At 36.7% G+C, this 27,870-nt stretch overlaps 1 protein-coding gene across 1 annotated transcript in view; it reads left to right on the top strand.

The window, feature by feature from the left end:
- Nucleotides 1-27,870, top strand: part of VPS13C (vacuolar protein sorting 13 homolog C) — a gene marked incomplete at its 5' end in the record, with an annotated part of 87,107 nt that overhangs the window by 38,979 nt on the left and 20,258 nt on the right. Inside the window, 32 exons of the mRNA XM_080626498.1 lie at nucleotides 694-998; nucleotides 1,313-1,460; nucleotides 2,241-2,349; nucleotides 2,788-2,921; nucleotides 4,469-4,625; nucleotides 5,392-5,471; nucleotides 6,252-6,311; nucleotides 7,367-7,532; nucleotides 8,313-8,429; nucleotides 8,945-9,048; nucleotides 9,462-9,629; nucleotides 10,040-10,344; nucleotides 10,731-10,875; nucleotides 11,726-11,882; nucleotides 12,583-12,713; nucleotides 13,365-13,534; nucleotides 14,211-14,449; nucleotides 15,488-15,717; nucleotides 15,864-15,956; nucleotides 16,493-16,858; nucleotides 18,009-18,098; nucleotides 18,487-18,642; nucleotides 19,482-19,746; nucleotides 20,018-20,178; nucleotides 20,710-20,831; nucleotides 21,069-21,363; nucleotides 22,685-23,074; nucleotides 23,272-23,376; nucleotides 24,117-24,281; nucleotides 24,637-24,765; nucleotides 26,415-26,548; nucleotides 26,896-27,022. Coding sequence (XP_080482624.1) covers nucleotides 694-998; nucleotides 1,313-1,460; nucleotides 2,241-2,349; nucleotides 2,788-2,921; nucleotides 4,469-4,625; nucleotides 5,392-5,471; nucleotides 6,252-6,311; nucleotides 7,367-7,532; nucleotides 8,313-8,429; nucleotides 8,945-9,048; nucleotides 9,462-9,629; nucleotides 10,040-10,344; nucleotides 10,731-10,875; nucleotides 11,726-11,882; nucleotides 12,583-12,713; nucleotides 13,365-13,534; nucleotides 14,211-14,449; nucleotides 15,488-15,717; nucleotides 15,864-15,956; nucleotides 16,493-16,858; nucleotides 18,009-18,098; nucleotides 18,487-18,642; nucleotides 19,482-19,746; nucleotides 20,018-20,178; nucleotides 20,710-20,831; nucleotides 21,069-21,363; nucleotides 22,685-23,074; nucleotides 23,272-23,376; nucleotides 24,117-24,281; nucleotides 24,637-24,765; nucleotides 26,415-26,548; nucleotides 26,896-27,022 — 5,523 coding nt within the window. The remainder of the gene's footprint in view (nucleotides 1-693; nucleotides 999-1,312; nucleotides 1,461-2,240; nucleotides 2,350-2,787; nucleotides 2,922-4,468; nucleotides 4,626-5,391; nucleotides 5,472-6,251; nucleotides 6,312-7,366; nucleotides 7,533-8,312; nucleotides 8,430-8,944; nucleotides 9,049-9,461; nucleotides 9,630-10,039; nucleotides 10,345-10,730; nucleotides 10,876-11,725; nucleotides 11,883-12,582; nucleotides 12,714-13,364; nucleotides 13,535-14,210; nucleotides 14,450-15,487; nucleotides 15,718-15,863; nucleotides 15,957-16,492; nucleotides 16,859-18,008; nucleotides 18,099-18,486; nucleotides 18,643-19,481; nucleotides 19,747-20,017; nucleotides 20,179-20,709; nucleotides 20,832-21,068; nucleotides 21,364-22,684; nucleotides 23,075-23,271; nucleotides 23,377-24,116; nucleotides 24,282-24,636; nucleotides 24,766-26,414; nucleotides 26,549-26,895; nucleotides 27,023-27,870) is intronic.

A 27,870-nucleotide genomic window follows, 5' to 3' on the forward strand; every position in this document is an offset into this window, starting at 1 on the left:
TATTAGTCTTCTGTTTGTGTGTCAGTGCAAGTGGTAACTGAAGTTTCTGAAAGAGAAAGGATGGGCTTAATTTTTGTATGTACTATGAAAAAACTTGAATCTCTAACTGATTTGAAATTCAAAAACTAGTTCGGTGCAAGTAGGCCACTTGCCACCCTTTGCTTTGGAAATAGAGAAAAGCTTGGTGCTACTAAGGTAATTTGGAGATTTTGTTTTTGCTACCCTTTCTGCCTTGGCAATAGTGCGAGTTGATTGCAAGCATATCTGAGCTAACATTAGAGATAAAACTTTCTGCAAGGTTAGGTGTTGTGAGGACTACAAACTAGTGACTGTAAAGATTTGTACCTCCATCAAATATCCTAATGTTTGCTTTTTACAGCACTAGTGAGCTTTCTGTCATTCAGTACTGGCTTTGAAAGGAATTAGTATTCATTGGGTGCCAAGAGGGGATCTAAACACAATATGAAGAGATGGGTTTAAAATTAATGGTTGTATTGGTTAGTATGTTTTTGACTCTCTGTTGGAGGACATGACGGAAGGCACTAGGTTGCCATTCCCCAGGATGGAATTTAACACACTAGGCAGTGTAATTGATTGTTGACATTGGTTATGTTGATCATGTAAAATGAAAGTAATATAGGTTAAAAAACCACTTACAGATGTTTTTCCTTTCTCTTCAACTGCTTATTCTAGACCTTCTTGAACAACTTTCAGACAGCTAAGGAGGCACTGAGTGCTGCTACAGTCCAAGCTGCAGAGAAGGCTGCTACAAGTGTAAAAGACTTGGCTCAAAGGAGTTTTCGACTTGCAATGGACATTCACTTGAAAGCACCAGTTATAGTCATTCCTCAGTCCTCGGTTTCCCCCAATGTTATAGTAGTAGATCTTGGCTTGATTAAAGTTCAGAACCAGTTTAGCTTGGTGTCTCCAGCAGGCGGTTCGCTCCCTCCGGTCATTGACAAAATGGATGTGCAGCTGACACAGCTGAAACTGTCTAGGTAAAGTGCACTTTACTAAGTAACACTGTAGCTAACTGGTAATATTAATACTCTGTAGGATATTAATCTGCTTGCTTAGAAACCATGGTTGGTGGCAGTATCAAAAAATTGGCAAATTTAAAACGCTAACCTGTTATCTTAAGGCAAATATATCAGTAGTAGAATAAGATACTGTTCTGCTTAGGAAGCTGTGGAAGCCTATAGAGATACTGCATTTGAGATTTTAAGATGTTGGTTTGAAAATGTAGCATATGACTCAACTTCTAACTTGTCCACCATGTGTTTTGGTTTTGTTCCCCCCACTTTGTTTTAAGGACTACTATGGAGACAGGTTTATTGCATCCAGACATTGAGATACTTCACCCTATTAATTTAAGCCTGTCTGTGAAACGAAATCTATCTGCAGCTTGGTTTCATGAATTACCAGTATTGGAGGTCACGGGGTATCTGGATACAATGAATGTAAGTCTTGTGAAAAGAAGGTGGTGAGAAGCTCGTGATAATTCTTAACACAAGACTAAACTTTGTTATTTCTGGACAAAAAGGTGCAAAAGTTGCATTTGAGGGGTGTTGATAAGGATTAACCTACCTCTGTCAATGTGGAGGTTTGAAAGTGTTATATAAACCACCTTAACTGCTGTGTACATTTGTGGAACTGAGAGAAAGAAAAGGGAAAACTCTAATAAGAAAACTGAAAGGGGTGTCAAGGAGTCTGGGCAGGACCAACTTAAATCGAATGTTTTTGTATCCAGTTCTCTGAGCAAGTCTCTTTTTCAGTACCTTTTTTGTTTTAAATGGAATCTTCTTGAGAGGAGTTGAAATTAATGCAAATATTTGTCTTAGTAACTCCAGCCTCGTTACTTCCTGTCTCCCTTGAATGACCTCAAAATAGTTTTTTCTGGAAATTACTATGAAAGAAAATACCAGATACATTTTGGGTGAAAGTGAAATTTAATTAACATGAAGTAGCATGTCATTTATACAAAAATACTAAAAGCACAGAAACACTAAATAAAGGCTGTGATATATATTGATGTAACTTTAGAACCTCTTTAATGTCCTAATTCTTCAACAATAAAGGGTTAGAAGAATTTCATTGTGTTATTTAAGGGATGATGCAGCTGACAATAGATCTGTAAATAAGCACTCTGCTTGCCAGGAAACGTTGCTCTGCTTTGCTTGTTAGTGATATATTAAAGAACAGTATGTTTTTCTTGCTAACTGTGATCTGCAATTTTGTAGGTTGTATTGAGTCAAGAGGATTTGAATGTCTTTCTCAAAGTGTTGACCGAAAATCTTGGTGAAGCAGAAGAAAAACTAACTCCTGCAAAATCAGTACTGCAAAAGGAAGGTCAGAAATGGGATTTTGTTGTCGTGAATGTTAAGTATGTTAGCTTTCAGGAATAAGGGAAAACGTTTATTATCTGGAAAGCAAGCTTCGATCTGAGAGCATCGTGTGTCAGTGTTAAACATGTCATAATTTTGCAAGGACAGTGTTTATCCTTTAATACTTGAAAAAAGTGAAAGCTTAAAAAGATAAAAGTTGGTAATCATGTTAGCTAAATTGTCTCAGAACTAGCAAGGTATTGAGATGTCAGAACTTTCTTGTAGCAGAACATGTTCCTATTTCAATTGCTTGCTCTGAAGTTAAAGGCTGTGCTTGTGGAAATGTTGCTAGCTTATTTTAGGTGAACATAAACCATCTAAATGAATAAAAGAATTGGATGTGTTTCTTGAGCTAACAAATGGTGGCAATTTCAAAAGTTAACCAATTCAGTGAATGTTTCAGGTAAAACCAAAGAAATGGAGAAATCTGTTTTGACACAGGATAAGAGTGTTCCAGAAGGAATGCTCCCTGAAAAGACAGAAAGAACATTAAATGAAGATGTAGTCAATATGCTACTTAATTTTGAAATCAAAGAGGTACGTATCCATCTGTAAAATATATTGTTACGATTCCAGTAACTGAATCAAGTCTATTTTTCATAAGTAGTGGGCTACCAAGTCCATTTTAACTGCTTAAAGAAGATGGTACACAGCAACCAGAAGAAAACAAAAACCCAGAACCCAGATTCTTCAGCTGTTTCTTGAGCTATCTTCTTTGTCTATATTATGTGAGATTATATTTATAGAATATTTAACATAGACAATACATCTAATGAGAAAAACCAGACTTATTTTAGATGTTCTGCACTCTTGTATCCTTAATCCTTCATTATGCTGTATATGATTATCTTATTAACAAACTAGCTGAAATAAGCTAGAACAAGTGTTTTTCCCTTAGGGATATTAAGTCTGAAGGTTAGGTTGTAGGTGAAGTGCTGGCTAAATGCAATCAATTAACAAAGATACCTTATGCATAAGAAATCATCTAGGCAGGCAGGGCCAGCAGGGAAACGTATTCTATGTGAGTGGTAGGAGATCATGTAAAAAACCTAAGTTTTAAGGGCATTAGAAATACTTGTTCCATAGCTGGAGTGTAAACAGGTAGCAAGTTGATAGCATCCCAGGTTTTGGCTTTTTTCTGGTTTTGCAGAATTACAGTTGCAGTTGGCTGATGAGGTACCTGTCAACAAAGAGCAGGTAGTTATCCAGTGGGTATCCCTAGTACCCTTGGCAGCTTCTAGCTTTCAGAATTGCTGTTTTGGCTGTGAAGAATTTTATTTTAATGGTAGGACTGAGGCATATTAGAGGCTAACCTGTGGTGCTTTGTGTTGTCTCTTTTAATGTATCTTAGGAAGAATTGTGTCTTCCTTAATATGGTTTTACATAGGCTTCACATGGAATTTTTTACCAATGTCCATGTTGTCTGTGGACTCTGTATGTTGGGTGTTTACTGTTAAAATGCTGATTTGTTAATATAGAAAGTGTTTGCCACCTGGTGATGCAGCCAAACTATAGACAAACCTGAATTCTTTATATTCCTCATGTGGTAAACTGTTAGGTGAGGCAATTCTTAGTTTGCAACAACGGAAGATGAAATAAGTGCAGTGAAATGAACATTATTCATTAATAACTATATCTACTTCTACTTTAATTCTCAGCTACATTTAGAAACACAAGTTTTTTCTCATTTCCAAAATTCTCATCATGTAATGCTTAAAACCTTCTATAAATTAAGAACTGTAATGTTGAAACATTTGTGGCCTCAATTATTATTTTTGTAGTAACAAATATTCAAAAATAGATTCATGTTGCTGTTTCCTGCTGCCTTTCCTTCCAGACTAGTATGATTTGTAGTAATCCTTATTTCCATAATCAAACTTTGTATGTAGCACTATGTAGTGTCTGATTACAAAACTGAAGTATAGCTTGATAAGATAAAGATGTGCTGCCAGGACAACAAAAGTAAACTTTAGCCAGATTTAGTCTAGATTAATACTGCATTTGAAGCCTAGTTGCAACTGCATGCCATAGTATTTGGACAGCGTTACTGAGATAGCAATCTTGTTTCTCTTTCCATATTCCAGGTTGCAATAACCTTGATGAAGCAGGTTCAGAAGGAGAGACATCCATTACATATTCTGACTGTGCTGCAGCTTGGAACTGAAACCAAAATTAGAAATCATGAGTTGACTGCTGTGGCATATCTGAAAAAAATTATGATGAGATGCATTGAAATCAATGGTAAGTCATCTTGAAAGCTGAAATGCAGTCAGTACAGTGTGTGTAGGCAGCTTGTGTAGCAAGAGGATAGCATAGTCATAAATAACTCAGGGAGAGGGAAAGGGCAAAAAGCTACATTCTGATTTAACTTAATGAAATGTCCTGTGTCATTTAGATTGAGTTAATCTGTTTTACTCCTGTTGCTAGAGTTAGCTTGAGTTAATCTGAGTTAGTTGCCTGCTCTGAGTAGGAAGGGTCATTACTGAGAAGTATTCTATCTGTTCGGAGGGTTTTGATGAACTTCTGAAGCTGTGCTTTATGACCAGTTCTGACAACACTGGAGATCCTGCCTGCTTCCCTGATGGGTCAGGTAGCAATTCGAAGTGATATTGAAGTAATGACTGAAATAGCCAGTATTCGAAGTAAAAAAGTATACAGTATAAAAATATATAATTTTTATAATATATAATATGTATTTCTATAGAAATAGAAAAATGTAAATACAGGAATGAAAAACTAATTAAAGGAATGCAAATAACTTTCCAGTTTTGAATATTCTTCCAGGACCAAGAAAGTTAACTTTTCTATCTTAATTAAAAATAAAATCAAATCCATACAGCATTTCACAAGGTAATGCTTAATCTGCAGCTTCTCAGTGAAAAGAGATGCTTACATTAACTATTTCAGCTACAATAGTATATTATTGAGAATTAGCATGGAAGTATTCCGTAGGTGGAGTAAAGCTTGTGAGTGGAAATAATTTATGGGTTTATTTCTTTATTTTCAGACTCAAAAGGAGATCCCCTTTGCATTATTAATTCTTCAAGTGAGACGGATGAACATCTTCTGAAGATGGAATACATTAAGGTTTCAATACCTTTTAACTAAGATTATATGGGAAGTAAAATAAGGCTTCCATGCTTGGCCTGTGTTTGGGTTTTTTTGGGGGTTTTTTTGCTGGTTTTAAAACTTGTAGGATTTGTATCTAAAGCTTATGTAGGTCTTCTAACAAATGCCTGTTGTTTAACTTCCACACTCCACTACTTCCATATAGTGCTTGCTTCGTAAGTCAACACCATTACTGAAATCACTGGTGAAGCCGAATGTTTGTATGCATTCTCTGTGAACAGCACAGATTAGGGCCTTTGTGAAATTTAGCATGCTGAGAGCGCCTTTGCCTTTGAGTGATAGGTGGCTCTATCTTTGTGAGTGATAGGTGGTAAGCAACCTCCAAAAACTGCACAAAAACTTGGGAAGCTGATAGGTTGTAGAACCAGTGGGCTACTAGTTTTCCTATGTGTAATGGCTTAAACAAGTGAATTTGTTCTGACAGAGTACTAAGCATCAATTGACCCAGTTTAAATACATCCTAGGTAAGAGAAAATCTTGTAACTGGCCAGTTGAACTTTTACGACATATATGTTAAAAAATGTCACTGAGCATTTGCAAGTACCCTGTTCTGGTTGCATTGATCATGTGCTATATTTAGAGAATTTTTTTATGCATCACTTTCCTTTGTTTTCTTTTGCAATGGGAATAATCCTTATACCTGTGTGTGCATCACAAATTCAATCAATTCAGTTAATAAATTCAGTAAATTCAATAGAGACTGACTGTGTGCTTGGGCTGTCTTACTTCTTCCCTTAGGCAGATGCTGATGGACCAGATTTTGTTACTACTTACGGAAGCACCAAACAAAACATCAATGTGAGTACTAGATGTGTGTAACTTGCTTTAAGCTTCTCAAATAGCAACAGTTGTGTGAACTAGTTAGTTACTCACTTGTTTTCTCATTTAAGGGAAAAAAAAGCCCCAGCAAACAAACAAAAACCCAATCCAAAACCCAACTTCCTAATGCTCTCATTATGAGAACTTACTGCTTTATATTTAATTACTTCAAAGAGGAATCCAAGAGGAAAAAAGGATTATTATTAGTAGTAGTATTTTATGGAAGTATTTAGTTGTATTAATTTTTTAAACTAGAAGCTTTACATTTTTAGCTAGTTAGAATTTATAAGGACGTATTTCTAACTCAGACCTGTAGGATATGTTTTATTTCTAGAGTGGTACGCTTGGTACTGTGTGGAACGAAGGCTTTGTGTACCAGAGCTTGAAAGTTTGTAACAGTGAAATTGTGATGTACGGTGACAGGTCAAACAAGCATTTTCAGGTCATTTTGCTTTTAAACCGTTTCCTTTAAAGTAGTGGTGGTGGATGAAGTTCAGTTCTTAACAGCCGTATGTGGAGTTTGAAGTGGCTGAACAACTTCAGAGTCAAGAGAGTGACATCCTTTATGTTACCAGTAAAACCAGCATTTACCAAGCATTGCTTTGAGCCAGAAGTCAGCTAGCAGATGTTCGGTTTCACTAAGTAATACTGGCTGGAGGAGTTGCTACTCACATGATTTCTGTTCTGATTGCAGATTTTGAGTCTTGTAGTTTCATTCTGTCATACATACTAAAATATCTCTACATGTGGTTGGTTCTGGAGATGTCAACTAAAGTGCTCAATAGTCCACAATGAAATGCAGCAGAACTAAGCTTACCAAAAAAGCATAACCACACAAAGCATCCATTTTTAGATTGACACAGTTCCTCTATAGCTGTATTAAGCTTCCATTCCATAGCTCCCTCATCTGTTCTGGAGCTTGTGTAGTGTTAACTTGGAGAAATAGAAGCTTAATTCCGTGACAGTAAATCTGAGTTGTTATGCAATAGACTGCTACTAAATAACAGTGTCACTCTGTCTTGTCCTCATTTTAGGTCATCTTTTCATGTTTGGATATCGTACTTCACACAGAGGCTTTGCTTTCCATCATGAGTTTTCTCACTCTCAGTATTCCATCAGGTGGTCTTCCCAGTACTGATAAAGCATCATACCACAAGCCTCAAATAAAAGAACAAGAAAAAGGAAGTACGGTTAAACCAGGTAATGTGGCATTAGACAGGCCATGCTTTTGTTGCTTAATAGCATCTAGCCTTTGGTTTCAGAATACCAGTTTGGGTGGTTGCAGTACCATTTGGTGAGAAAATAATCTCATTAAAAAAAAAAGGCACCAGATAGTTTTTTCTGTTGCTTAATTTTACAGTTTCTCCTTACTCAATATAACTTTCCTAGGTAGTGGTGTGACTTTATTATAGAAGTTGAATAAATGATGTTACAGTGACCAGTATTAAAGCCTTTCCAAAGCCTCAGTGTCACAACCATGTTGCTTGCCAATCAAAAAAGGCTCGAAAGAGTGCTTCCATAGCTGAAAATAAACATTCTTAAGGGGAAGCAAAGAGAAGTTCTGAACTCAAGGCTGTTGTGCTTCTTTTAACAATTGGTACTGTAACCTTGAAATAGTGTGAGGTTTTTGTATGGAATCTACTTCAGAACGTTTTCTCAGGTCCTGTATGATTGATTCTTGTGTTTGTAGCATTGTTTGGGAAATGCACACTGTATTCTGCATACTGTTGCATGAAAACTGATATAAAAAAGGAGCAAAAACCATCATCTTGATTGCTCTTTGCCTGGGTTATTTGGTGACTATCGTTGTGCCAGAAGAAAACTGTGTTAATAGAAGAATTGTTTCATGTCTTAACTAAAAATTAGAGTAATTTTTAGGGAATAACTCCAGGTTGCTTTTGGAATAGTTCACGTATGTACAAAACAAATAATCTAACATTCTTCTGAAGTTTTTACATGACTCTTGTGTTTCCTATCCAGTGTCTGGTAATGGAGCCCATGATGATATCTGTGAACTAAAACTCACTGCAAAGCTAAATGCATTCGGTATTACAGTGTGTGATCAGACCTGTAGCATTGCAGACATTAGAATACAAGGTAAGGGTATCAGTTTATTTGGCTGTAGCAAAAGTTACATTGTTCCCCGCTGTTCATTCACTTGTGAAAGGTCAGCATGTGTGCATCGTAGATGTGTTTAGCATATGTTTGAATGTAATTTCATTGTATGATATGATTGCAATTAAATATTTTAATAAACAAAAATCCTGCAAGTGAAGAAAATATTTGACATGGAAGAAGAAGACAGTTTCCAAGTGGAGCAAACTTAAAAGAAATGAAGGCACTATGTAATAAATACCACAAGCTTCCATTTTTCACTAGCTAGATACTAGATACTGTTGGGAATTTTTACTCCACTCTTAGAGTCAGTTTATGCTGGCAAATTTATCATGTGTAGTAAGGTTAGCATTAGTTGTTACATGGTAGAATGCTGGTTTCTAAGATGTTCTTGTATTTCATAGTCAGTAATAAATAAAGCTTGTATTTTAAAAAGCTGTTGACTTTTCAAATGCACTTCAACAAATTGTTATCTTCTTCCTTTTGTCTCAAATCAGGAATGGATGCATCTGTAGTAATGAAACCTAAAAAGATTAAAGTGTTCTCCAGACTTGAGGACATTGTAATTACAAACGTTGATCCAAAAACAATCCATAAAAAGGTGATGTGATGTACGGACTTTAAACAAAATTACGTGGGTCTTTGTTTAATGTTTAATGTAGTTGGTTTGTGGTGTTGTATAATACTAAGTACAATGTAATGTACCAAATGTTAGGCAAAGTTTCATTGGTAATTTCCTTTATCTCAGGGTAGCAAAACATGTTTCCTTTCTTCTTTCTAATCATGTTTGCATTGGTGTGTTTAATTGTGTAGCATGGGTTAAATACAAAATGGGCTACAGATAACCAAGTACAAAGAAACAAACCTTTTATGCCTAACGTATGTATTTCCAGGTATTGCTCATAAGTTGCAATTAATCTTTATGCAGAAATATTTCTTGCTTGATAACCCAAGCAGTAATTCTATCACAGATTACTGTCTGCCAGTATTAACTATATGCACTTAATCTTCTAGGCTGTCTCCATAATGGGAGATGAAGTGTTTAGATTTCACGTGTCACTTTATCCAGATGCTACCGCAGGGGAAGCCTACAGCGATATGTCAAGGGTGGATGGTAAAATGTCTCTGAAAGTGGGCTGCATCCAAATAATTTACCTACATAAATTCTTTATGTCTGTCTTGGTAAGTTCTTAGTTTCAGTTCTTCTCTTGACATAGAAATTTATTAAGAAAATAAAATGCAGTCAGCTCTTTGTGACTGGAGCTCTATACAAGCTTATAGAGTTATTTTTTGGAAGAGATGTCACTTAAGTTGCACTGCTTTATGCAAGAATGACAGATAAGGAAAAGGATGACAAAACAAGTACTGAACTGAAGTTCATAGCTTTAATAATATCTTAAAACCTAAATAAGCAAGCAGTGTCTTAGCTTGTGCATGATTTTAACCTTTTTCTGGTTTGAAACTTGCCTGGTTGAACTGGAAGGTTAATATGTATTACTTTTCTTAAGTTTATGTTTTGCCTGGGTCTTGCCTTTTTTGCAGGGTTTATTTGCTCTCATAGAACTCTTATTTTTTTCACTACCTACCAACAGAACTTCCTAAACAATTTCCAAACGGCACAAGAAGCCCTGACGGCAGTCACTGTCCAGGCGGCGGAAATGGCTGCTTCCAGCATGAAAGACTTTGCTAAAAAGAGCTTCCGCCTCTTAATGGATGTCAATCTGAAAGCTCCACTTATAGTTATTCCCGAATCCTCAACTTCATCTAATGCTTTGATAGCTGATCTTGGCTTAATCAGAGTTCAGAATGAATTCAAGCTGGTGTCTTCAGATGAATCTTCGCTTCCTCCAGTCATTGACAACATGGATGTGCAGCTAACTCATTTGAAGTTATCAAGGTATACACAAGCTTTTCTTCTGAGTAGAAACATGTTCATATAGAAAATGGACTCATGTTCGATGTGCAGAGTTGTTCTATTATTTAAAGATGATAGATGATAAAAACATACTAAACCCAAACACCTATCTTGCTCACCCCACAACTAAGTTTAGGAGTGCTTTTAGATAGGGGAATATGTCCGCAGTGTCTAAAGCTTCATGGGAAGAGCGGAATAATAGGACAGTAAGCGAGTTCATCTTAAGTGCATACCTGGACAGAAGTGCATGTAAGCACACATTATTAATAATTATGAAATTAAGTATACCCATAATCCTGATAGATCAGTATGTTTGGGATTCTGTAGCTACTAAATGTTTCTTCTGCTGCTTCCACTGCCTTTTGTAGGTGCATTATATCCACAGATTCTCAACCAGATTCTGAAATTCTGCGTCCTGTGAGTTTGACTTTACTGGTCCAGAGAAATTTAGCAGCAACTTGGTATCATGAAGCACCAACAATTGGTATCAAAGGAGACTTGAAACCAATGCAGGTAATACCATGGCAAAGCAGAGATGCATCAAAAGTTACATGTATTCTCAGAATAGTTTTTAGCCCAGTGAAGGAGCTTGTGAACACGTTGCAATTTGTAATTATTCCAGTGTTAAAAAGACTTCCAGCTTGATTGTCTAATTTCTAGATCTGTTAGAGTTTTGGTACTCTATGATGGATAGTTTTGGTGTAGCAGCAAGCATTTCATACAAATGGAATAAAACCTATTGTAATTTTTCCGAGAGTCTGTTGGAGCTATTCTTTGAGTCAACAGTCAGTAAATTCCTTGTGGCTATCTGTTGAGTTAGCATTTAAAATCTAGATTTCAGGTTTTAAATTGTTTATTTGAGTGTTTAGATTTATTAGAAATGGGAAGGGTAGATGTGGATCTTTGATATACAACAGGTAAAAATTATGGTGGTTCTGGGTTGTCGGCTGGGCTTAAACCACAACAACTTATTAAAAGCCTACTGAATGACAGTTTCTTTAGCATATACAATGTAAATCTTGACATTAATGTTATCTGGTAATGTTTCTGGATTGCTTAACTGTTAAGAAGTGCTTATGATTCTCAATTACTGATATTTTTAGCAGGCAAAGGGCTTTTGCAAGACTGGAAAGTGTTTCTCATGTGAAGTGTTAGTGCTTGTTGTAACTCCTGTTCATAACAAGTAACAAATGGTATTTTAGGAAAAATGGGCAAATTATTTAGGGTTATTTGGCCAGGATCATTTTGACTAGACAGCTTGTGTATGGTGGAAGCAGCATGTTGTTTCTTCTCAACATTTGTGTACTGTGTTGGAAAGAAATACTGTCACTAAAAATGAAATTGTGGGTTTATCACTCTACAGATTGCGCTTAGTGAAGAAGATCTAACTGTTGTCATGAAAATTTTACTTGAAAACCTTGGAGGAGCTTCTTCCCAGCCAAATACTGTGCAAGAAAACATCGAAGATACACAGATAATTAAAAAAGGGAAAGTTCCAAGTGAATCAGATTTCTGTGAGGGTATGTTCTCAGCTTTTGTAGTGTGTTTTTTGTGATTCATCTTTTCTAATATGATAATTCTTCAGTATAGCAATGACTCTCATAAGCTGCATGTGGTTTGAAAAAGAAAGTCAAACCAATTATGTTTATGCACAGTTGTATCAATTGAGGATGTTATTAGTATTCAAATAGTGTGTTAATATAAGCAGTGTATATCTCTTGATGAAATACTGTTAACACTTTGTAAAAATCTTTTTATTTGTGTCAAAAACTTAACATTCTCAGTGTAAAAAAAACTACTGTTCAACCAATACTTGTTTTACTATAGTATGAGAAGAAACTGGAAGGAAGAGTAGTGCAAACTCCTTGAGCAGTCTTGGTACTTCCTGTAGTTGTTCATTAAAGTGAATCCAGAACTGCAGTAAATTAATGACAGTTTTCTTTCAAGGTTCTTAAGCCATTCTGTGGTGGGTAACTTTACATGCATTGAACAGAACAAGTGATGTTGAGTAAATGGAAGTGTGGCATGTTCTGAGTAGTCTCACAGATTTGGGGCTTTTCCTCCTTTTGTGACTTTCTGATCTTAATTGAAAAAGGAACAAAACAACAACAACAACAAAGCCTAAATGAACAAAAAGAAACAAACAAGGAAAACCACCAAAAAACCACCCCAGACTTGCTGTTGTAACAAAATGTAAAACTATTTTCTTTTCACTGACAGGTCCTCTTCTTGCATCTGGACAAAAAAGTGTTTCTGCAGTTCAGTCTTCAGTGGAGTGTTACACAACACTTACATTTGACTTTAATTTTGAGTCACTTTCAGTAACTCTCTACAACAGTGATACGAATCAGGTTTGTGACAAGGCTTTTATCATGTAAGTGGAGTGGGGAACTTTGGCTTCTTCCGTGGACGGAACTCAGGATAGTAAACCCAGAGTTTCATTGATTGTGTTGGCTTTGGAATGCCTGCTTTATGGAGTTTATGCAGTTTATCCTGGAACTTTGAGGTTTTATGGGCAGAGAATGTCCTTAATTTGAAGGATGTAAGTGCATTTCTAAACATCCCACTGAATAAAGGCAATAAACCAACCTAGAAAAACCACTCAGCATTTGATTTTGTCATTCCAGTTATCAAAAAAAAGATCCAAGGTATACATGGCCCAGGCTTCTCTTCTGCATATCTGACTGTGAGCAATAGTGAGAATCTTTCCTGTGCTGAAAAGAGTAGAGAAAGATGTGCAATGTTGTCGTATTTTTATGACTTTATATGCTTTGTCCTGATGGGAAGGTGCTCGCTTTTTGAGTCTTGGTACTACAGGCCAACTTGTATTTTCTGTTTTCTCACTGAGGTACTTTAATTTATAAGAATGGAGGGCTGAAGACACCAACAAATTTAATCAGATCCTTAAATTCATGGATCAAAATCCATGTGGCTAGCAGCAAGAGAAGCATGGTTATTACTTTGTACTGTAATAACTAGTCCTACTGTTTCTCATTATGTAGAAGTCTCTGCTTTCACTGCATAGTGACAAATTACGCCTTGGTGAACTTCGACTGCATCTCATGGCATCATCAGGAAAGATGTTTTCAGATGGGTCAATGGATATTAATGTTAAACTCAAGGCATGTACCCTGGATGATCTCAGAGAAGGAATTCAAAATGTGACTGCAAGGTAAGTTTGAGCGCACACAAAATGAAAATACTTCATGCAGTTTGTTAGGAAGACTGTTTCCTTGTTCTGTCGCTAGTTTCACATGGGATGGATAAAACTTCAGTTTAGACTTTTTAGTGGAATAGGGCTGTCAGTTGTTGCATGTCATACTGTGCACTAGAGCAGTGAATGTAGCAATGAAGAAAAACTTTGAGGATAAAATGATTCTATGAATGATGTCATTTTAATAACATTGAAAAAGTTTCTTCTTTTATACATTGAAACCAGGTTATCCAGAATAAATGTCTGGGAGGATTGAATCATAGTATGGTTTCAGTTGGAAGGGACCTTAAAGATGATCTAGTTCTGACCCCTGCGTGGAAATATTGCAGTAAACTGTGCAGAACAGCTGAGTAGAGAGCTACCAGCCTCAGCTAGAGATATCTATGCGCTGAAACTTCAGTCTGATTGGTACATGCCACATATGTAGGTTAAAAACTGTAGCACACAGATTTCAAATTGAAATTACTGTGGAACTGTGTACCGTCTTATTTCTGGAGGAAACATAGATTGCTTATTGTAATTCTTATTTACAAATGGCATGGGGAGGAAAAAATTGCACTACTTACACATCCTTGTTTTTCTAGATCTGTGCGTGCTGGTGTTTGGAATTTTTCTTATTAAACTTGTTTTCTAGAATGATAGACAAGAAAGATGACACAAGTGACACATCTATGATAGATATAAACTACAAGCAGGATAAAAATGGAACTGAAGTCGTTGCTGTCCTTGACAAGCTGTACATATGTGCCAGTATGGAGTTTTTGTTGACAGTAGCAGATTTTTTCATTAGTTCGATGCCAGCATCCTCAACTGAAAGATCTGCACGGTTGCAATTAAAGCATGTTGCTCCTGGGAAATCCAAGGCAGAAACAGGTCTGTAAAACTTATTTCCACTTCTCACCACAACTCCCCTCCTTTACGGACTTCATCCTGAAAATAAATCATCCTTAAGTATTTGAGGTGCAATCTTGCTGTCAGACTTAAGAAGTTTATTCTTCACAATGTGCAAATTGGCCACTTATACTGTTGTTTTAAGCAACAGTAGTTGTAAGACTGTTTAGTAGAGTTGTGCTCTTCAGCAGAGCTAAATATAAAAAAATCACTTATGCTAAATAGGATTTATTTCATTCCTTTGCAATGTAGTATTGCAAAGGAAACATCTTTAGGATAAAAAGTGCCATGTATTGAGTAGTTAAGGGTTTAAAAAGAACAACTTACTCTTGGGACTACCCAACTGTGTTACTGGCTGCAAGTAGCCTGGTTTGCTTTTCCTTTAGTGCACCAAGCCTCCATTTGGCACCTGTTCTATTGAATAGATGTGATAATCTGATATTGCCAGCAAGTGTTAGATGTGAATAACTCTTACAGTGAGTCCTAGTGTGCAGGAGGGTCACACACCACTATAATGCCTATTGCTGAGAACCAAAGTGACTTGAATCCATCACTAGGCTACAGTGTCTTGCTTTTAACTTAGATAAATATGTTAAGATTCTCTCCTTCTGTTTGGAGACTGAGTGTTCAGACAAGAAAATGTGAATTTCTGATTTGGTTTCAATTAGTAAATCTTCACTCTGAAGAAGTTAGTTACTTTAGGAATTGAGCCACAAGATAACTATTTCTAACTTGGATTTGTAGTGCCAATGCTTAGGTTGTCTACAGTGTATAGAGCTAATATTGGTTTTTTATAATGTTGAAACAAAGAGCTTCTTCAAAACAAAACTTGTGACCAGTTTGCTGCTCATTTCTGAACACTGTGTCCTATTGAGTTTCAGCAATGTATTCCTGTAAAAATTAAGACATTATTTGTTAAATTTGTACCTCTAAATTATGTAGCAATTTTTATTCATGGTTCAGGTATTATGTGCATAATAATGCTTTCAAACATACTCAGTGGTGTTTTTTACTTCACAGAAATATCTACACGGCCAAATATGACAGTAAAAGCTGTGATCCTAGATCCAGAAATTGTATTTGTTGCTAATTTGACCAATGCTGATGCCCCTGCCTTAAAAGTTTCCTTCCAATGTGATTTTTCTCTGACATCTGGAAAGCTTGCACAAAGGATGACTGCTCAAGTGAAGGGCTTCAAAGTGTTGGCCTGTGCTTTTCTCAAGCCAAAACAAGACAATAGCGTTACTACGGTAAGAAAGAATGTTGTTACTCTGAAATGTAGTATTTTATGGATGCAGCATCCCTTTGTTCTATTATGGGAATAAAAAATACAAGAACATTAGGAAAGGTTAGATTCCAGCAGTTATATTAATAATCAAATTAATTTTTTGCTCAGGTGTTACGGCCATGTTCTTTGGTCATGGAAAATATGATGCATGCCTCAGGGATGCAAACTGTGGTAGTAACAATAGAAGAACTTACTATAAAGGTAAGATGATTGAAACTCTCTGTGGAGGAATGGGTGTTTTTCAAGCTGTAGCTTGTTTTTTTTTCTTTAACTTTACATATTGCTATTTAAAATGTCCATTTTCCCTATGAGTTGAATGCCAGAATTAGCCATTTATCCTTTTTAATGCTGCTCTGAGTTAGAAAACAATCATTACATATTCCTTGTTTTGACAAGTTCTTGCCAAAAAAAGGACTAATCTAAAAACTTCAGATACTGGGCTTCCTGCTACCAGTTTCTTTCAAATTTATGAAACAACTCTTCCCACTGGTGCCTCTACCACTGCTTTTCTCTTCAGAAAGACTTGTAAGCAGAAGTATGCACACAAGTGCATATACAGTTAAGGCTGTTAATGTGATTTCCATGATTAAGTTGCATCTCTTATGAGGGCCTTTAATGCTGCCTACCTGTATGAAGAACCTGAGAGATATTAGCAGTTTCCATTGATGGTATCTTTTGTATGCTAATCAGTTTCAAAATATTTTGAGCTGTAAGGAATTTTTTGTTCTTTGTTCAAGATCTCACCAATAATTCTGAACACTGTAATGACCATTATGGCTGCCATAAAGCCCAAACCAACAGAGGAGGATTCTAGAGGAGTGGCTGAAGTTCCTGAGAACTTGTGGCAAGTGAAGCCTATAGACGAGTGCAATGCTTGGTTTCTTGGTGTTGATGTAGCCATGGAAGCAACAGAAACTTTTACAGACCGTGAACATATTTTGAAACAGGAGAAATTTGACATTGTAGTGAAATCTGTTCAGATTACCTTGGAATGTGGTCTGGGTCATCGTACTGTCCCTTTATTGTTAGTCGAATCTGTGTTTTCAGGTGTCCTTAAAAACTGGTCCTCAATGATGGCAGTCACTGCTGATATGTCACTGGAGGTATGTAGAATCAACTTGTTAGCAGTTTAAAACACTTCTGCGTGTTTCATAACATTCAACTAACTGTTCAGTACACTTTCTATGTGCTAAATTGATAATAGGTTTAAATTGTAATGCTCTTTGGAGTTTGTTAGTAGTCAGGCAAGAATGACTAAGCATAATGTGGTTTTTAGAGAATATTTACAATCACCGGCAGATTTTAATGACAATTGCTACTGTGGGACAGCCTAGTCTTCCCTTTTTATCTATTGTATTTGCATGTTCACTTCTTGCTGTAAGAACAATGAACTTGGCTTAGTTGACTATTCCTGTTTGTCTCTTATTGACCAGTCTTTTGTTTCTGTAGCGTTGTGTGTATTGGTAAGATAGAATATACACTCTATTCTCAAAATCTTCTCTGCAGCTTCATTTGTAATCACACCTTGCTTGTTTTGCCAGCTATTGAAACTCTTGTCCCCAAGATATGGTAATTTGAAGATGATATAAATCTCTTACAGAGGCAGCATGTTAAAATTTCTTACATCCAGATGTGCAGCTGCTCTTTGTGATAGATTAACTGAATCTTATATTTTGTCAGTTTATGGAATGTGCCTCATACTCCATTTTATACTGCATGTACCAGTAGCCTTCTTTCGCTGCTAGATGTTCCTGTCATAATAAGCTGTGGAAGGTGTATGCCTAATCACATACAACTGGGGGAAGTCACTCTGCTTCCAGAAAGAGGTATAGGCTATGAGTTAGATGACTTATTCCAGTGGACCAGGTTCAGACTAAAGGTTTCTCAGACTAATTGTCATTTCATAGTACAATAAAGTACTTGCAATGCTGAGATTTGTGATCACAAAGTCATTCTCTCAAACAGTGTAGGAGAGGATAGAGACTTGATTGTAGGTGTTAACCATGCTGTCTGGTTGCTCTAAAAGCAAGCCAGGTTGTCAGTTCTTCAAAGATGATGTCACTTATGTAATATGTATCATACATTACATATTTGTGTATTAATTTTTGAAGCTATTAAAAGTTAACGCTAGACCTCCAAAATGTGAAATGAACATGGATTGTTTTCTTAGCACTGTATTTTTTAATACTGTTAGTGGAAAGAACTCGGTCCTTTATTCTTAGATGTCTTATTTAATTTTGTTTCTTTCTTTAGATACATTATTACAATGAAACCTATGCAGTGTGGGAGCCACTTATTGAACAAATTGAAGGAGGAAAGAAGCAATGGAGTTTAAAGCTGGAAGTATGTAAACAGACTTGAAACTTTGTGAAGAAGCTTTAACAGACAGCTCTTATTAAAAAAGCTTTATGTGGCAGAACATGAACCTCTTGATTGCTGTTGCTTTGAGAGCCAGGCAATTTTCCATTATAAAAAATCAATTTTTAGACATCTTAAGGTTTTTCTGAAGAAAGTTAATGCCTGGGCAAAATGTAGCGTGTTACCACATATACAGAGAAGAAAGCAAGTGGTGTACGATTTCTGTTTCTGTAAAGTGTTAGAGATGCTTGTGGCAAAGTAGGTTTTCTTTTGCTTGGTGGAATTGTCAAGTGTAGGTCCATTTATTTTTTTGTTTTAACAGAGGAAAAGTAAAGTATGTGTTCATAATTGCCTAATGCAATTTTTGTTTTAGATGAAGACTAACCCTGTCCAAGAGAGGAGTTTGATGCCTGGAGATGACTTCATTGTTCTTCCTGAGCCACAAACTGCAGTTAACATATCTTCGAAGGATACAATGAATATAACAATATCCAAATGTTGTCTTGCTGTATTCAGCAATTTAGCCAAGGTAGTCCCAGGAAGCAGAAGGTGTCAAATTATGTGGTTCTGTAGGAAGTTTTTTTTCACTCTGATTAGTCCTTTAGGGTTAACAAAAAGATGATGCTAGCTTTTGAAAGAAGTTTCTGTGTTAGAAGTTCACTTCCCTTCCATCTTTTCTCCTTAATAGAATACTAAGAAAAGTATTCATTTCAGTATTTGCCTTCAAATCGTCGAAGTAGAATGTTTAGTATGTTAAATGTATTTTTTTCCTATTTTTCTTGTGATAGTAGGTGTGCTTATGAATGTCTTATGCTCCTCTTCTTCCCCCTTTTTTTAGGAAGAGGGGAAAAATTTTGGCTACTAAAGCAGGTTATTTTTACTGAATATGAGTTATTGCTATTCAGTTCTTAGTTCTAAATGAGTAACAGTTCTCTAAGTTAGTACTTGCTTACACTGTAAGTCTCTGTTGGCATTCAGCTTCCATGGCTTCTGTGTAATCAGACAAATGTTTGTAAACATAAGTTGTGGTTGAATATGAAGTATGTATGTGGTGAATGTACCTGGGACTTATGTGTTCCAGGTCTGATTTTTCTCTTAATACCCAACAACTTAAAGCAAATTCCCTATGAGGAGTGTGAATGCTTGTTGTAGCATCAACATGTGCTGCAAATCACAGAATAGTAATGATATTTTTGGGAAGTAAACTTCACTTTCCTGAAATACTGCTATACAAAGCATAGGTATTAATATATGTATTATTTTTTTCTTTAAATTGGTGGTTCATGGGAATGGTCGTTAAAAGCCTTTATATATATATTTTGATGTGGCTATTTGTGTACGACACCTTATATATGTTGTTAATTACAGGCATTTTCGGAAGGGACAGCGTCCACGTTTGACTATTCCTTTAAAGACACAGCACCTTTTGTAGTGAAAAATGCCCTAGGTGTTTCTCTCAAAGTGCTTCCTAGCTCAAGTATACGGATAGTTGGTTCAGCTGAAAAAGAAACCATGAATGATATCGAAATTGGTCAGAACATGGAACTGGAATACTCTGGTTTTGAAGTGCCCCAACGAGGAAAGTTGTCTGCATTGTACCGACAAGAAAGCTCTGTCTTCTCCTTGACGTTAGGTATTATGCTAGGGAGCGCTGTGTGTTTTGACGTGTTAAGAATGGGAAGATGGGGGAGTCAATGTGCTTAAATTCCATGTGATCAGAATTCAGAAGTACTGCAGATGTGCAGAAGTAGTACTCAAATCCCATTTCAAGGTACTTTTGCCAGAAAGTGCTTTGATCTTGGTTGTTGCTGAGTTTAGAGAAGATGAAGTTTGCTCAACTGGAAAATGGTAATATGATGTGTTTTGCCTAATTAATAAGACTTTTGTGTATTTTTATGGATTAGGACTTCACGGATATAAGGAAGGGGTAAACATTCCCATAGCCACACCAGGTCGACGACTGTACAACGTCAGAAACCTTCTTGTTAATCATTCAGACTCAATCATTGTACAGATAGATGCTACAGAAGGAAATAAGGTTATTACTGTACGATCTCCTCTGCAGGTAAAAAAAAAACAACCAAAGAAACCAAAAGGCTGAAATCAGTGCTTCTCTCTCAGAGCAACTTTGCTTTTTCTCCTTAATGCATTTTTATTTTGAGATCAAAAAGCTACCTAAAGGCAAATTACTAAGAAGTGATTCACTCTATTTGTTACAAGATTTTGTATCTATATTCTGTTTGTGTGTGTCTTCCTGATAAATGAAAAATTTGGTTTTTACTTTAAACTTTTGGCTTTGCAATATCCTCAACATTGAGGTTGGAATATGTGCTACTTATGTGACTTGACATTTTAAGCATGTCTTCAATTATAATTAATTTCAGTTCATTTAACTTTAAAGTAGCAATTTTCTCATTTACTTGCATATTGTTCTCCTTCAGAATTGTATTTCTTACTAAGATGCACAGAAGTCTGTTTTCCAAAGGAGTTTGTTTAAATCTACCAATGTTTTCTTTTTCCGTGTTGTTACTCATACTTTTGCCTTTAGAAATTTGCACCATAGAAATGTAATTAGAATTATGCTTTTTGATCCTAGATTAAGAACCATTTCTCCATCCCATTTATGATCTATAAATTGGCTAGAGACTCCAAGTCACTGGAGCCAATTGGCATATCCAAGCCAGAAGAGGAATTTCATGTTCCTTTACATTCATACAGGTACATTTTTTCTGTTCTGGAGGGCTAAGCTTTGTGAGACTGCACAAATACAGTGCATGGAAGCTTAAATTTGCACTGGAACTCTTCTGGACTAGGCTGAAAAAACCCAAAGTGCTACCTTTACTAGGCAATTAGTATGCTGCAAAAGCCTTTCTGAATGGGTCCTAAAATGGATGAAGTTAGTTGTCAGTGCAAAGCTATTGTGTACTATTACTCATTCTGTGATTCTTCCCATAGGTGTCATCTATACATTCGACCAACGGGAATGTTAGAGGGTCAGTTTAAAAAGTCCACGACTTACATTGCCTGGAGGGAAGAGCTACATAGGAGCAATGAAGTAAAGTGCTTGTTACAGTGCCCAGCCACCGAGACAAACTTCTTGCCTCTAATCATCAGCTCAACTGCTGTACCTGATGAACTAAACTTCATTTCGACTTATGGAGAGGAGTGGGATCCTGCCTACATTATCCATCTTCACCCTACGTTGACTGTGAGGAATCTATTACCTTACTCCTTGAGATATTTACTTGAGGTAAGTTATGTCATGATTTTATTTGTAAATCCTTTATTTGATTTTAAGTAAGGCTGTATCTACTTACAAGTGGAGGTGAATGTAGTGTGGAAGATACTGAGTGTTGGGTTTTGTATTTTCTATTGTAAATGAGTCAGCTGATGGATTGATTCTGGGAGTTTTGGGGATTAGTTCTTTTCAATTTAGGTGTACCTGGCCAGGACTCTCTTGCTTCTTAAATGTGACTTATGTACTGGATTGGTCTTTCTCTTGTACATTTTCCTGAGATCCTGTTTGTGGTTTGCAAGATATCTTTGGTTTCACAGGCTGAGGCATAAGAAAAAGCTTGTGCTTTTCTTCTCTGTAGAAAACAACTTCTCTCCATTCTGGTACTGATTCTTTACTAAGGACTATTGTAAGGTCTCCCTTGCACAAATGGGAACAATTCTTTGTGGGATGCTACACAGACTATTTTTCCTTCTCTTCCAGTATTTCCAGTGTCTAGTATTTTTTTAAGACAGCTGAGTGATTTTAGCGAACAGAAAAGGTGTGAGGATTTAGAACTCTCATCCTAGTTTTTTCTGGTTTGTCCTACTCATGTAGCTGGCTGTGGCATTTATTTAGATCTTTCTTTCACTTCTCTTCAACATCTCAATGGCACTGTTTCCAGTTTTCATACCTTCACTGTGTACTCGAGCATTCAGAGTCACAGAATGGAGAACAGAGTGCTAGTGCCTTGATTGAGGAGCCAGAAACGGAGTAAAATCTCTGTGAAGTCACTGTACCCGTAGATGAGTATGTGCTTATTGTCTTCACATCCCTTACCATTCAAAACAGTGAGGTATACTGTTTCTCAGTAAAAATTAGGAAAGCTGTTGTTATGAGATGCTGCTGCCTGAGGAAAGCTGTGCTACCAAACAGTATGGCACAGCTGCCAGCTTTCTGCCTTGAGTGTTACTTAATGTGAAAAGTCTTGGCTGTACATCTGCAGCACTGTTCAATTCTGTGTTGCAGCCAGTATTGTAAGTATATAAATAAGAATTCAATGCCAAAATCCACTGGAAATCATGGAAGAGAATGGGAGGGAACAGAGACAAGGGACTGGAACTGGTTTGCCTTCCTGAAATCCAGAATTAAGCCGTCTTTACTGTCCTGCAAGAAAAGCGCAATTGATTTCTAATTTTTGTTAGGATCAGGCTTAATGAAAGTGATTGGAAACTGGGACATGTGTTACCAAGGTATCCAAACATGCATCCTGCAAGAAAAGAATAAAATGCTGTTTTTTGAATACCTAAATTTCATAGGTTAAAAACTTCATCTGCCTCTTTTATTTTGGCTATAGGGAACAGCAGAAGTCCGTGAATTGATGGAAGGGAGTGCTGCAGATGTTTTTCATTCCAGAATCAATGGAGAAATAATGGAGCTTGTGTTGATGAAATATCAAGGCCAAGACTGGAATGGGCATTTTAAAATCTGCAGTGGAATGCCTGAATTTTTTTCTGTGTGTTTCACATGCCATTCTGCAACAGTGATGACCGTGGATATTTACATACACACAAGGCGAATTGGAAGCCGCATGATCTTGTCTGTGTTCAGTCCTTACTGGATAATCAACAAGACTTCCCGTGTTCTCCAGTATCGAGCTGAAGACATTCATGTGAAGCATCCAGCAGACTACAGAGATATTGTTTTGTTTTCCTTTAAAAAGAAAAATATTTTTAGTAAAAATAAGGTATGCTTATTTTAGGTGTTGGTTGGGGTGGCGGTGGTGTAAAATCCTGCTCTGAGGGGGAAAACACATTTGGCGTAACGGAATTTTTAGGTAGTATTTACATCTATAGACTTCTATTTGGCTGCTGGTTTCTTCTTCTTTGTCAATTAAAATTAATTTATTGAAGTACTTTCCATGTTGTTCTTTTTTGTGTGTAGATCCAGTTATGTATTTCAACTAGCATGTGGTCCAGTAGCTTTTCCCTTGATACTGTAGGAAGCTATGGATGTGTCAGGTGTCCAGCTAATAACATGGACTATCTGGTAAGATAGTTTTCTGTGTTTTGTGGAGCTCTCGTGGGGTTCTTTCGGCTTGTCTTCTTTTTCTCGTTAAGGCCTTTGTTTCACTACTTGCAGTGCTTTTAAATCATGATGGTATTTAACATCTAGGGTAATAACTTTTATGCCCCAGCCATTCAGGTCTGCATGAGGTGACAGGTAGTTTCACCAATAGACATTCCAGTGTAATTCCTAAACATGTGGTTTATACCCCAAATGTATAGTATTAGACAGAGGAGAACTCGCGTAGTGGATGTGAGAGTTCGTATCCAAAATTCCAAATTGTTTGCAAGTGTTTAGGTCTTCACTCAGCAGCCTTGTTTAAGACCACATTTCCACAATTAAGCACAATAAAGGACCTACTTTATAATATTATGCAGATATATGGGGTGTTGTGTTTCTGCATACTCTATAACTGGTATCTCATGATATGATCATTTTAGGTTGTCTTGATTTACTGTAGAGGCATTCCTGTTGGATTCTCCTTACAAATGCTACAGCTAGAAAATGCTACAGCTAAAGCTGTTTCTCTGCCACTGCGTTAACTGTGTTGCATAGTTTGCTCATTTTACTGCATGTTGTTTGGTTCTTCTGTTGCAGATGTTCAGAACAGGAGTGTTGTATGTTAGTCTGTACTTACAGGAAACGTTGGCTTTTCTTGTTTTCCATCCTGGCTTTTCTCTTAAGCTTGTTGATTGTTTGCTCAATTTGTCCTTGTTCAACAGGTGGGAGTTAGCATCAAGATAAGTACTTTTAACCTTACCAGGATAGTTACTTTCACTCCATTCTACACAATAGCAAACAAATCTTCACTGGAACTAGAAGTTGGAGAAATTGGTCCTAACGGCTCTTTTCCAACTAATAAATGGAATTATATCTCAGCTTCAGAGGTAATGTTTCTGGTTTTTTCCTTTGGAAGTTATTGTAGACAAATGACTGGTCTCTAGCTGTCACTTAAGGAAAAAGCAGCTCTCTTACAGAAGCTCTGTCACTTCTGATGGCAGGATATGGATACTTCACATCTCAGAGTAAATTAAATAGCACAGGTTGCATTTGTTAGTAAATTCATCAAGTCTTTCATTTTAGATAATTTACTAAAGGTAGATGAGCTGTTAATCAGTAGGTACTGGGGTAAGAACTAAGGCATTTGAAAGAGGTTTAGTCCCACAAGACTTTGGTTTACCACTGGCTTATTGTATTGAACATACATGAACTATAAAGTCATGCATGTTTCTTGTTTTACAGTGTCTTCCATTTTGGCCTGAAAACTCATCTGGTGAACTTTGTGTACGAGTAGTTGGCTATGAAAGCACATCCAGACCATTCTTGTTTAAAGCCCAGGATAATGGTACTCTGCTGAGGCTGGAAGAATTGGTGAGACTGGCTTTGTGAGGTCTGGTCTTAATACTTCATTTTAGTCCTGTGGTATTGAGCTTGACTCACCAGGGTGATCAAGATTGCAGCCTTGTGACTTAAGCCATTGGTGCAGTGCACTTCAGTTCTGTTGCATAAAAAAAGTTGGAATCAATGTTCTTCATGTTTTCATAGCTGTGGGAAGTACTGATTTTGTTTTGACAAGCTTATAGGAAGCTGAACAACTCTACTGCTATTGAACTAAAAATGGAATACTCTACCTCTAATATGTTCTTTTGCATAGGGCATTTCTTAGATGCCTTCAGTTGGTGTAAAGATCTTAAAATAGAATGTGTTATTTGATTTCTTGATAAGCTAATACATGGAGACACAGTTCATGGCTAAAATAATTTATGATTCAATTTTAATAATTTCAAAACTTACCCTAGCCTTGCATTAAGGAGTATGTATATAAAAGTAGCGTGATCAGACAAGTGTTTGGAGATGATGCTTATCTAACTACCTGAAATAAGTAACTGTGAGGATTTGCTGAAGCAGTTAGGAAAAATGTTTTTGGAACAAGATGTCAACAGTGATTTGGTGTTCTGTTGTTGCTGCACTTCATCAGAACAGCGGGGAGAGGGGAGCTGTTCTTCAGTGTTTTACAATAGTGTTCATGTGCTCAGTGTTCAAGGCCAGGCTGGATAGGGCTCTGAGCAACCTGGTCTAGTGGAAGGTGTCCCTTTCCATGGAACTAAATGAGCTTTTGAAAGGTCCCTTCCAACCCAAACCATTCTGTGACTGTAATAGCAAATAGCTCAGTTTTGCAAGAGAATCCTTTCTAGTCCTGTATGTAGTGAGGTTTTACTAATACTGTGTAGAGTGCTAAACATACTTTCTCAAATCCCTCTGATGTGAGCTCGACAATCTGTAAGATCACCTTGTTCAAAAGTAGATGTGTCCCCTTCCACCTCTTCTCCAGATCTTACCAGCAAAAATGTCAATTTATCTTTCTTATACAAGCATTTGATAAAGACATCTGAAGAGAGTACTCAAAATCGAAAGCATGAGGTGCCTCATTTGTATAAGCAAATGAGAAAAATTGTGCTATATGCATCTTGGAAATATCTTGCAAATACATTGGAAGAAAGCAGGATCTTGAAAGCGATAAGATGAAAGACTCAAGAATGATTTGTTTAGTGTTCTAATCAACAGAACTTTTCTGCTCAGTGATCAGTTATTGTTATGTTTATCATACCTTTAGAGACTAACGTGTTTGTCTAGAGTAGCCTTTCATATTTTTAAGGAGCATGCAGGAAACTGCAGGTTTGAAATAGAACGTCAAGTTTTGTAACAGAAACTGAAGGGTATATTTGCCTCTACTTGTTACTGAACTTAGGCAAATAAAGTAATTCTTAAAAATGATATAATCTGAATATAATTTTTCAGTGAAGCTAAATCAATAAATATTATGTGGATGTTCCTGGTGTCTGTCTTAAGACAGTGTCCAGTGTATTTGAGCTTACTGTTACCGGATAATGTAGAGTACATTTGCTTTTTTGATTTGTATAAGGCCACTGTAAGACTGATGTAAAAATAAGTTTAGTCTGTTCCATCTTCAGTTTATGCCTAGAACAAATACCGAACTTTCTTTCTAACTTTCTTTCCAGAATGGGGGCTTGCTGGTAGATGTGAATGTTTCTGAGCATTCTACTCTCATAAGCTTCTCAGATTACCATGAGGGAGCTGCTCCAGCTCTTATTGTTAACCATACTTCATGGGACTCTCTCAGATACAAACAGAGGTATGTGAAAGAAACAATTCACCTTTGGCTGTTTAACCAGGGGGCATCCCTTGTGAAGAAAGTAGTTCTCTACCATTATGGTACCTTGAAAAATAGAAAAAGCCCTTTTCTTTATTGTATTATTTTAGAGAGTAATTTTGTCTACTTTTAAGAAGTCTCATAGTTTTGCAGAGAATAAAGGCGCAGTAGAGATCGTAGTTCACTTGCTTGGAGAGGATACCCTTGGCTGTTCATGCCTCACCCTGGAAGGCTGGAGGGGTAGAGTGCTGTGATTTCCTTGCACCACTTCAGTCAGTGGTCTTAACCAAGGAATGCTGTCATTTTACTCATTTTCTTTGAACTTGCAGTGGATTACAAGAGGAAATGGAGTTGAAACCAAAGCAAGTATGCCTGTTTGCATGGACAGATCCGACTAAAACAAGAAAACTGATTTGGGGTTACTCCCAAAATTTTGGTGAACATGACCTGCTTAAGGTAAACTTCGGAAGGGGAGAAGTAAATGCTGAACCAATATAGGACTATAACAAAGTTAAAATTAGCTGGGAGAAAGCTTCTTGAGTAACTTTGGATCTCTGTTGTCCTGTGCGAGACTTCTGAGCCTATTCTCCAGTAGCAAGATGTTAGACGTTTAGATTAATGTAATTGGAGGATCGGACACAAACTGCAACCTGCATTTTCTCTGTGGTTTTCTTGTATATGAAAGAAGAAGGATAACGTGTATGAGCTGTGGACGTATTTAAGTAGTAAAGAGGATGAGTAACTCACCAGTTGCATAGCAGTGCTACATTTGGCGAAAGAATTTCCCTGAAGATGGAGAAAACCCCTGACTGTTCGTGACTCTCTGTTCTTATGTGGAATGCTTGCATGGAGTTACTAAGAGCTATTTTGGTGTTTCTAACTTGTGCAATATTAAAATAGAAAAATGAATGAAGTGGGGGTAAAATAAGAGTGATCTAGATAGAAAATGAGTGGGGGAAAGAGGGAAACTATAGCTAGAAGCAGAAGTAAATCGAGAGTAAAACTGGGCACAAGTATTTGGTTAAAGAATGGAGAAGCATGTATTGATGGATAAAGGTATTTTTCTTTTTCTCACTTAACTGGCCAGTAGGCTAAATAAAGTCCTGTGTGTGTCTCTAAATAGCTGCCCTCTGGCACCTTTTACCAAACTGTGAATTCAGAGGTAGCTTGCTTTTTCTGTTGATTAGGCACAGAATTAAGAAAACTGAGAATATTGGTAGTTAAAAGGTAAGGACAAGAAAGCAAGTTTGTATTTTAGTTATATTGGGAATGGATTTGGTTTCTCACAGCTGAACTCCCTGGAG

This window comes from Psittacula echo (genome assembly GCF_963264785.1).
Source record: "Psittacula echo genome assembly, chromosome: 10".
In the NCBI taxonomy this organism is placed as follows: domain Eukaryota; kingdom Metazoa; phylum Chordata; class Aves; order Psittaciformes; family Psittacidae; genus Psittacula; species Psittacula echo.